General features: G+C 30.8%; 1 protein-coding gene across 5 annotated transcripts in view; it reads left to right on the top strand.

The window, feature by feature from the left end:
* The window catches only part of LOC117181496 (repetitive proline-rich cell wall protein 2-like), a 5,719-nt gene extending 3,147 nt beyond the window's left edge, over nt 1-2,572 (top strand). For 3 of the 5 annotated variants that reach the window (XM_033374234.1, XM_033374236.1, XM_033374237.1), the window contains one exon: nt 1-2,572. Coding sequence is in view for 3 of the 5 variants with exons in the window: in XM_033374237.1 (XP_033230128.1) it covers nt 1-436 (436 nt within the window). In the remaining 2 variants the exon portion in view is untranslated. The other 2 variants (XR_004468132.1, XM_033374235.1) reach the window with 1 other exon arrangement.
* The last annotated feature ends 8,570 nt before the right edge of the window (nt 2,573-11,142 follow it).

The raw sequence follows: 11,142 nt of genomic DNA, 5'->3' as shown, positions 1-11,142 counted from the left end.
CGTTACAGAAACCCTTGATTCGGAGAACCCTGACGCAGAGATCCCCGTTGCAGAAATATCTGGGACGGAGATCCCTCATGCGGAGATGCCCGCCGCGGAAATCCCTGATACGGAAATCCCCGTTGCGAAGATCCCTGATGCGGAGATCCCCGTTGCAAAGATCCCCGTTACTGAGATGCCGCTACGGAGATCCCTGTTCCGGAAATCCCTGATGCAGAGATCCCCGTTGTGGAGATCAATGATGCGGAGATCCCCGTTACAGAAACCCTTGATTCGGAGAACCCTGACGCAGAGATCCCCGTTACAGAAATATCTGGGACGGAGATCCCTCATGCGGAGATGCCCGCTGCGGAAATCCCTGATACGGAAATCCCCGTTGCGAAGATCCCTGATGCGGAGATCTCCATTGTGGAACTTCAAAATTCTCATAATTTGAATGATTACTCACTTAAAGATTTGGGTTGTCGACACCTCAGCCTTTTTAAACAGTTCCATATTACTTTAAAAAATTCATTTTTGTTTTAAGATTATTAGCATCAAATTCAGTAAACTGTTTACTTGTGATAAAAGAACATTGGTATTTTTGCTAATAAAATGTATGATTATACTCTTAGTTCTATTTTTATGGTTGATTAGATTAGCGCTTAGATGGACCAATATTATTGTTAATAATTTTATTTTATAGAATTACTTACTGTACTAATATCTCCGAAAGAATCCGTAAAGTTTTTTACGTGATTGGTCGTCATTCCATAATTTAAAAGAAAAGTTACTCGATAGAAATGGTATCAAAAGTTTTACAAAGAGGGAACTTTACTTTTTTAGTGAAATTTATCTCATTTGACACCAATTTTGTTACTGTTGTCCTTGGCTGTGGTTCTTTAAGGCTCAAAAAATAATATTAACTTTAATTTCCATGACATTATTATAAAAAAATGTATACATTAATTAAGTCTGTCCTTTTATTTCATAAATAAATATTTCCAGGTGCTTTTTGGGAAGAGAAACTGATATCATTGTATTATGATTTTTTGTTTTCATTGTCTCAGTTACAGTCCATAATTATTTATAGTTTCTTTTTACTTCGGTTTTATCCACTTCAAAATTGAAAACATCATTTTAGTGCATGATACAATTTTTTAAAGAATGTATAAAAGCAGGCTTTTCTGAAAATTTAGTTCATTGAGCATTTAATAAATAAATTCTGTAAATAAATTTTATTATTAATTATTAATTAATTAATTGGAAGATGGTCAGTAACTGAGTCAGTGGACGAAATTGAAAAACAATTGTTTGGAATTTCATATATGTGATTGTTAGAAATGCTTAAAAGATGAGTCACTTTGGTAATTATGGTTATTAGGCGATATCAGCAACAAATAATTGAACTACGCTGTAGACTTCGCAGAAAATGTTGATATCGATTTCAAACGTACCTGTGTATTGGGGTGTCCTAAAAAAACATTTTTTTTTATCACGCTCCCCAAAGTTGTTTTATTTGGTTACAAAATTAATGAGGCCTCTTTTGAGAAGACGGTCAGGTTAAGGTGGGTTCCAAACCACCAAAAACCCGGTAAAAGTACACAGAAAATTTTCCATTGGTACCGGCACAGGAATTGAACCCCCGGCCTTCTGCTGGGAAGCCTGGCATATTATCACCTGAGCCGATTTGAATATTAAAAAAATACATATTTCTTTTCTTACCAAATGAAATAACATGAAAAAAAAACATTGAATTTTCTTAGGACACCCTGCTGTGTATTTCTCGGTTGTATATTGAATTAGCTATAAATTACGACCGACGCTTAATGAAATTTCCCTCCGTGTGACTACCTGCTGAGCGAACCCGTATGCCATGTACCTGTATCTTACCTATATTTTTCTAGACAAAATACTATAGCGCAGAATGATTATCAACCTATCTGAAATAAGGGAAAAAAATGTTTTCTAGCTGCGTTGAAAAAATGGTTCAGGAAATTTAGAGGGTCGAGAATTTTACATTTCTGCCATAAATATAATCAGGAAGTCGTGTATGTTAAAAAGCAATGAATTGATCTCATTGGATGTTACAATTTTTATCCTTCACTAGTACTAATAATATTTTCCCGGTTTTAAATTAAATACTCTTGACCGGGGAGACTATATATCAAGACTTTAATGTTATATTTCGATACTTGTGGCTGAATAGTAAACATGGAGAGAATTTTGCTCACAGTTGAAAAAATTTTTCTCACTGACGGCAACATTTTGCTCACCAGTCACAGCATTTTGCTCACCAGTGCAAAAATTTTGCTCATGAACTTGGTGATTTTCTCATCACCTTCGCGTAAGATGCGGAATCGATTATTTTGGATAGCTTTAAAGAGTGGCCAAACAAGGCTTTTGCATGTATGTGTAAAGAAAAAGGAACCTGGGTAAATTTTAATTTGATGAAAATTTTGGAACATCCACTGAGAGCGGATATAATGTAGTGATTAACAGACCCCTTTCCTAAATGGAAATGTAAGAGCGATCGTGAACAAACTGCAAAATTGGGGTTCAATAAATGTATTTAAATAAAACTCGTAACCTAGTTGTGGTTTCATTTCATCCGTTCTCCCTATTTTTTGTACCTTCTCTGTGTTTAGTATCTTTCAGCTCGTTAAAGAGGTGAGTTGCTTTGACCTAATTTGCGACGAAGTGGAAACTTTGTTAACAATGCCCACCCTAGAAGGACGCAATCGCTTACACACGACAGGAATCATTTGTAAATGATACTATCCTCTCTACTGTCAAGTGCTATTTCAGAATTTAACTTTGTCTTTATTCAATTTACAGTTCACTCGAGCTTTGAAATTGGAAACGAAATTGTATGGAAAAAGCATACTTTGTTAAACAAGAATAATTTTTAAAAATAGGATTGAAAATTAATTACTTGATAAGGTATAGACTTCTAATCGCATATTATTTACGTAATTACGAATTTAAGAATATAATGGGCAAAAATTCCAAAATTAGCTTTTGATTTAACAGGTAAATAAGGGGATGAGTAGTGAGGGAAAATGAGCGTATAGGAAGTAGGGGAAGTAAGGATAAATTACGGGAGGGGAGAAGAGTAAGTGAGGCGAAATAAAGATAGTAGAAGTAGGAGAAATAAAGATAGTGGAAGTAGGGGAAGTGAGGAAACATGAGACGAGGGGAATTGGGGAAGATAAGGGGAGAAAGTAAGGATAAATGAAGGGTAAGAAATTAGCAAAAATGAGGTGAGGGCAATTTGGGAACTTAAGATTATATCAAGGGAGGAGAAACAAGCGGTGTGATAGGAAATAAGGAGGGAAAAAGAGGAAACGAGAAGAAAGGAAATAGGAGAAGTGCGGGGAAATTATAGGATTGAAAAGTAGGGGAAGTTAGGTAAAATTAGGGAAAATGTAGTTAAATTAGGGGAAGTTAGGTAAAATTATGGGATTTCCAGTATGGGGAGTAAGAGGAAATTATAGAGGAAGTAGAAGTTAAAGTGAAGGCTATAGGTGAGCAGAGAAATAGGGTAAATCATTTGAAATAATAAAGGAAAGAGGAGAAGTAAGGGTTAATTGGGAGAGTAACAGTAGGGGAATCACGGGAAATCAAATAAGAATAAGGAAAGGGAGGAGAAAGAAAATCAGGGGACCAGTACGGAGGAAAAAATAAAGGGATATGAAGTAGGGAAAGTAAGTGATGTAAGAATAAATTATAGGAGGGAAAAAAGGAGAATTATGAAGAGGGGGAATAGAAGAGGTGAAATAGAACAGGTGGAATTGAAGAGGTCGAATAGAAGAGGTAAGGAAAATAAGGAGAAAAAACTATGAAAAAAGGGAAGGGGAATCTAGGAGAAATGATGTAAGGAGAAGTAGGCGAGGTGAAAGGGATTTATGAGAAAGAAAGTAGGGAAACTGAGAGAAAATTGTAGGAGAATAAGTAGATGAAGCAAGATAAATTAGGGGAGAGGATATAGGCAAATTAATGAGAACTGACCTGAGAAAGAAGCAGGGTATATAAGGAAATAGGAAAAAAGGGGTTGAGCAGTGAGGCGAGATTTGGAAAGAGAAGCAGAGGAAGTGAGAAAAACGTACGGGAGTGGAAGAAGAGGAAGCGAGGGGAAATAAAGGGGAAGTATACGAAGTGAGTTAAAATTAGATAAGGAGAAGTAGGAGAAATGGCAAAATAAGGGGAATTGAGGGGAGTGGTAGTGTAGAAAATAAGGAGAAACGAGAGATTGAATAGAAGGAGAAGTAAGAGTAAATTATGGGATTGGTAGTATATAAAAAAATTATACATTAAAATGTTGGCTTGATTTAGATGAATTGAAAAGTTGATTACAATAAAAAAAAATGTAATGAAAAAAATTGCAGAAAATGTCAGCAGCAGGAATCGAACCCAAAACTTTCCGGTTACAAATTTCATTTTTTTTCAGACATTTTTATTCTATACTTTAAGATGTTCTGTTGGAGACAAAATGATAAAGCGTATGTGATTTACAAATATTAAAAAAAAATTTTAATTATTTCGTACTTAAATGTTCTTTTTTACTATTTATTTGAATACGTGTTTCCTTCATTCACAAAAATTAGTTTTAAAAAACATTCAATCATTCTATTGAAAAATAAAAAAATTGATTTTATAGATACTTGATAGTATATGAATAGTATATGAAAATGTTAAAATTAATTGAATTGTATGAAATAGAGAAAAAAATTTATTCGTTGGCAGCAGAATAAAGTAAACAAAATTTGAAATCTCTTGTTTCGTTTTGAATTTTAAAACTTAAAAAATGCTCTATTGGTATAAAAATTATAGAAAATTGTTTTGATCTATATTTTTTGCCAGTGAACAGTAATAAAAGTAAGAAATTATAAACAAACAAAAATATAAAGTTATAGTTGTTTTAAAATGTGCTAAAGTTTAATACGCAATTTAAAAAAAGAACCTTGATTTTTTCAAAGTTTCAAAAAATTCTTAATTGAACAAGTTTTTCTTAATTTATGATTTTTTATTACTGTTAACTAACAAAAACTCTACAATTAAAAATTTTCTTACAATTTTTATTTAGTTTTTATTTTATTAAAATTTGTTGTACTTTTGTCATAAGCCAAATAATAATTTTTTTCAAGGCTCAAAGTATCACATTCAGTCCGTCTTGACCATTATATTGATAAAAATTATTATTTCCATTATACCATGATATTTATTAAATATTTATATTGTGTAAAAATTAGAACAAACCTTTCGTAATTCACTATAGAGTAAAATAACTTTAAAATACGATAGTTAAATATCCTAATTGTTTTTGTTAATTTTCGCACAATTTGAATGTTTAATAAATAACTAGGTGAAATATAAAAATAAGGTTTATTCTCTGAAAGGAAAGTTTAAATTACAAAATAAACAACTATAAAGAAAATCGGGAGTCGAATTTTTTAGAATCGAGTTCCTTAAAAAAATATAATTTTTTTAAAACTGAGATAAGCAGGAGAGCCTTTTGCTTTTACTTGGATACTGTAAACTGAGTAAGAAGGCTTGCATTCAAAGGTATTAAAATTTTCAATACTTATAAATGCCATTTCATTCCTTCTTTTTTGAATCCCACATTAGGCAGCGAAAATATATAGATTTCGATCCCTTTCAAAAACCAATCGAAGTTGTCAAACGTAACCTGAAATAAATTAAAAACACCATTCTCATTTAAATCATTATAACTATTATAGAAGGCGCTTCAGAAACATAAAATTGGCCAAATCTAGTAGAATTATGCATACTAATACATCACTTTACCATCAAACTGTTGCTGTATTCAAATGTCATTAATGAAAAAATCTAAAATCGTGATAAGCAGATTAAAAAAATTAGTTTTTATTACAGCGATTTGGGATATCGAAAAGTATTCACAAAAATCTTGTTGCCACTGGGTACATAAAAGGATTCAGTTTAAGGTTGTTGGAACGACATGCACAAAAATAGCAAAATTTTTGAAACACTAAAAAATTACCAACGGCCGACGATCATTCGCTTTAGAGGTTTTAAAAATGCACTTTAAAAAATTTCTAGACCACGGAACGATTATAAAAAGAAAAACGCAAGTTGTATTTTTTATTCTAGTTTAAAACTCCCGCCAAGACGGATGCGACTTTTACCGACAGTGCATTTTCATAGTACTTCCAGGGTCTAGAAATTTTTCAAAGTGCATTTTTAAAACCATGAAACTGAATGATCGTCGGCCGTTGATAAGTTTTTAGTGTTCCAATTCCAACTTCGAATTTTGCCAACTGCTTAGGTATATTAAGTAATTTAATAGTAACTCATAAATTAAAGTTTTTAATAAAAATTCGTTTTACTGAGTATGAATTAAAATGTATTATTATAGATTCAGAGTAAATATTATAAATATTAATAAGATTAATATTATCGATGTCTAATACTATATTTTTAATTTCTAATTTATATTAATTAAAATTAACAACTAAATTGGAAAAAGTGTTCAAACAATCTTAATTATTTGTTGGTTAAACATTGTATTAATTGGTAGAGAATTTTTATTATTTTCTTATGAAATTTAATTCTTTTTTTTTAGTTAAATAGTCTTGTTAAAAAAATTTCCCGTGCGGTTAACAATTCAACTGTTTTGTAGAAATTTCGTCTTTTTAACTTAAAAATTCAAGAGTTTGGTTAATTTTTTATCTTTCTTGCTTGACAAATCTTTTTTGTTTAAGATTTCCACTATTTTGTCGAAACTTCGTCTCCTTGTTTCAAAACTTCATCTTTTTAATTATAAATTTCATCTTTTTTGAGCAAAAATGCAACTATTTATTGAGAAATAATCCTGTTTAGGTTGAAGCTTTAAGAGTTTTATTGAAAATTTGTTGTATTTTTTTAGTGTATTCATCTGCTTTCAATTTGTGATAAAAATATTTTTTGGTTGCTATATAAACTTTTATATTTTTTATACAGAAATCACCTTTTTTGGTTAATCTAATACTTCAATTTCCTAACAAATTGTTAAACTTTAAAATCAAATTTTGATTTTCTACTAAAAAAGATGAATTCCTATAAAAAAAAATAGTTGATATTCGAACCGTAAAATTTTTTAATTATAAATAAAAGATTGTTGAATTTATTAAAAAAAAAGAATTTTCACCCTAATAGTTCGACTTGTACAAAGGAGTACGACTATTAACCGGCAAGTGGAATTTTTAACCAAAAAAAGGTGAATTCTTGACAAGAATGATAATAGTTGATATTAAAAAAAAACAAAAAAAAAAGAATTTTCAATAAAACTATTCACGCCTCAACCAAAACAGATTAATTTTCAACCAACCAGTTGCACTTTTGGCGAAGAAAGATATAATTTATGATTAGAAAGATACATTTTTAAACCAAACAGGCGAATTTTCAACAAAATAGTTGAAATATTAATGAACATACTTTTCAGTAAAAAAAGTTGTCAACCAAATAATACAATTTTAACCAAAAAAAAATTAAAATTTTTGGAATTCTTTTTTAAAATTATTTATTATTTTTAATTAAGATAAATTCTAAATCAAAATTTACAAGCAAACAGTTGAATTTGCAAGTAGATAATATTAGCCTTATCAATATTTATAACATTCAATATTAATCTATAGAAATAAATTTTAATGTATAATTACTAATTTTATTGAAAAATTAAATGTATGAATTACTATTAAATTACTTACTTAAGCGGTTGGCAAAATTTGACGTTAGACATGGAGATTGCAATAAAATACTTGAAATAACTTTTTTAGAATAAATAATCAACTAAACGGCAAAAGTGGAGCTTAAACAAAATATTTTTCATATTAGTTAATTTAATTTAATAATATATTGCTATTTGTTCAACCAAAAAGTTTACATGTTCATGTGAATTTTATTAAAAAATGAAGAAAAATAACTTTCTTATTATTTATAATCTATTCTTTTTTTAAAGTATTCTATAATTGTAAGTGAATCGCACCATTTTATTTTGATAAATTAAATTTTGATCCATTTTTCTTGTGTTCCACTTCTTGTCTCACTAATGGGCGATCTGGCTAGCTTAAAAATATCCATTAATAATAATTAACTATAAAAATAATAATGTATTTTTTGTCCCAATCGGTCAAATAATATATTAGTCACTTATTACAACGGGTTTTGAATCAAAAATCACAAATAGAAACTTTAACTCAGAACGTCAACCGAAACTCATTCTAACCTCCAAATTAAGATCCAACACTGACAATCGAATTTTTTTAAATATGGACTAATTCAATCCAAAATATTATAGTCGCTTCGACTTTTAAAATGTAATCTCAATAAAATTGCCTGATGAGGATAGAGGTCCACTATCGAAACTTAGCAATAAAGAACCAATTTTTATGCAATAAATTCTGTAAGAGTCGTAAGAATTGAAAATTTTAAATTTATTTTTTGATTCAAAATTTTTATTAATTTCTTCCCGGATGTAAAAAAACATGGAACACATCTATCCATATATTTTTTTTATTTCGTTATTCGAAACTACATTTTGCATACGTATTTACAGCGAATCAAATAGAAATACTTTTGATTAATTTTAAATTAACATTCAAACTGCACTATAAAATAAAAAACGGTGAAAGCTCCTTGATCAGTAATAAAACTAAATTTTAATATGAAATACTTCATGAAAAACGTAATTATATAAAAATCTTATTTAGAATAGAATTGAATCTTAAAGTGATAGTTACAAACCTAACCTTCTCTTGTTAAATCTGATTCGTTTCGGAACAAAATTTAATTTCCATTTCCTTTTGATAGCACGGCAACAATATGAAGGTCATTCATAACGATGCGGTTTTTTGTGCATCGTTGCAAATAACACAGGCCGACAAAATTTGACAAAGGTCCGGAACCAGAGACCAGACCTAGTATACCCGAAGGTTTTTGCTGCGCTGAATCCGAATCCGACCTCAGAAAAATTCCATCACCCTCAGTTTTCGAGATATTGTAACCTAAAAGTGCAGAAAACACCGTTTTTTGCTATATTTGAGGTTACATAGCATCTTGAATAAATTTTTTTTTCAAAAACGGGCGAAAGCATCACAAAGGAGCACTCCTGCCCTCTGAAATCCATTTTTCAGATTCAAGATAGCTTTTTTTTTCATCGATATATCATTGATTGAAGTTAAGTATTTTCGCAGTTTCGTAACTACGTTAAAACACCCTATATAGCATATGTGAGGCTATAAGCCCAATTTATAAGTAGTCGTATTCGATCGAAAAAATCTATATATAGGTTTTTGAGGTTGCTTATTAAGAATATGAAGTCAGATTTTGAAAATTCAATATGGCTGCCATTTTGGATCCACCATTTTGAATTCGTCAAATTTGATATTGGATTTGTAATCAGCGACCTCCAAAACCCCTTAGTATACATTATCATACCGGGTATACATTATATACCGGGTATACCGGGTATACCGGGTATACATTATCATTACCGGTCTTGGGGGTGAAATTTTTCATATTTGAATCCGCCATATCTCGGCTATGAAAAATCTTATCAAAAAGTTAGGCATCGCATTTTGAAGGTAAAGAGTAGTTCTTTACGATGCCATTGTCAGTTTGTGAAAAAAAATTTTTCGCGATGTTACGGGGCCTCGAACACATCAAACTAACGGGTTTTTGACCCTATTAGGTTAGAATATCTCGAAAACTGAGGGTGATGGAATTTTTCTAAGGTCAGATTCGGATTCAGCGCAGCAAAAACCTTCGGGTATAGTAGGTCTGGTCTCTGGTTCTGAGAATTGTTGGCCTGTGTAATTTACGCAAATCGATTACAGAAAGATACTCGAATATTTTATCAACAATGAGACTCGGTAGTTGGATCTTGCAATACTCTCGAACTAAATTAAGAAACATTCATTACTCAGTTCTAATAATTCTTTTCTGGCCCTCCCTTTTTCAATACTTCTTTCCAAGTATAGAGTGTATGCCGGAAATTCCTTACAATAACCAGAATCCAGGATTTCCATCAAATTTTTGTTTCTGACAAAGCTAGCCAGTTTACTTACAGGTTTCGTTAAAATGTTGTAGAACGTTACATCAAATTGCTGATGAAAATTCCTTTTTCGCAATTTCATCACTTCTAGTTCACATTGTGTGTACCATTTAAGTAGTTCTTCAGATTTAAGAATTTTCAATTCGCTTGATTGGACAACAACAGCATTTTTGGAGGTAGATCTCATGTTGACTAAAATCGCTATCAACAACTTCAAAATGTATTTTTTAGGTAACCTCAACTTCATGTACGCTGTTGTGACAGGACTGTCGATATTGCATAATAAATTCAAAATGGTTTCTATGACAGAAATTTGTTCTGCTACAGCTAAGATGATATTGAGATCACCTTTCTTTTGAGCGAAATTAAGAGCATCTCTGTAGTTGAAATAATTATTTATATCGTATTCAAGTAGAACATCTACCAATGGTGAACACTGAAATTGAATTGCTTTTATAAGCAACGAACGTACTCAAATTCCGCTGGTGAAATTAATTTTTGCTTCATAATTTAGGAGACATCTAAAAATTTTGGGACGAAATTCTTCAGTTTTAGTTTTTCTTAGAGATCTAGATTGAGTGTTGAGACTGGTGAACCTTAGATACGTTGATTCTAAATGCATAATCTAATGGAGAATTTCCGTCAGCAGTTCTTGATTCTCAGGAAGCACCTTTTATTAAAAGCATTTCCGTAATTTGAAGATATTTTTCAAAACAGAATGAAGAAACTAGTACCTCTTTTGAAGGATAACACAGGCCCACAAAAAAAACAAAAGTGTCTGTGCAATTGACCAGACCTATATATTCTTATGTATTTTTCGACGCTGAATCCGAATTTGCAATAAAAAAGTAGGGTCCAGCTACTTTTTTATGGGGTTTGGATCGAAAAACCTCATTTTTTACGGGTTTTTCATGGTTTTTTTTAAATAAAAAAAAAATAAAGAAAAATTTTATTTTTTGACTTCAGAATCGAATTCTACGGGAAAAAATACATCGAAAACCATGTTGTGATTTTTTTTTACAAAAATTTCAACCCACCATACGGCGATGAAAAGGCAGAAAATCGCGAAAAGTGAAAATTTGCTTCAAATT

The sequence above is a fragment of the Belonocnema kinseyi genome, chromosome 10, assembly GCF_010883055.1.
Source record: "Belonocnema kinseyi isolate 2016_QV_RU_SX_M_011 chromosome 10, B_treatae_v1, whole genome shotgun sequence".
In the NCBI taxonomy this organism is placed as follows: Eukaryota; Metazoa; Arthropoda; class Insecta; order Hymenoptera; family Cynipidae; genus Belonocnema; species Belonocnema kinseyi.
Note: the sequence above shows the minus strand (reverse complement) of the source record. Positions and strands in the feature narration are given on the sequence as shown.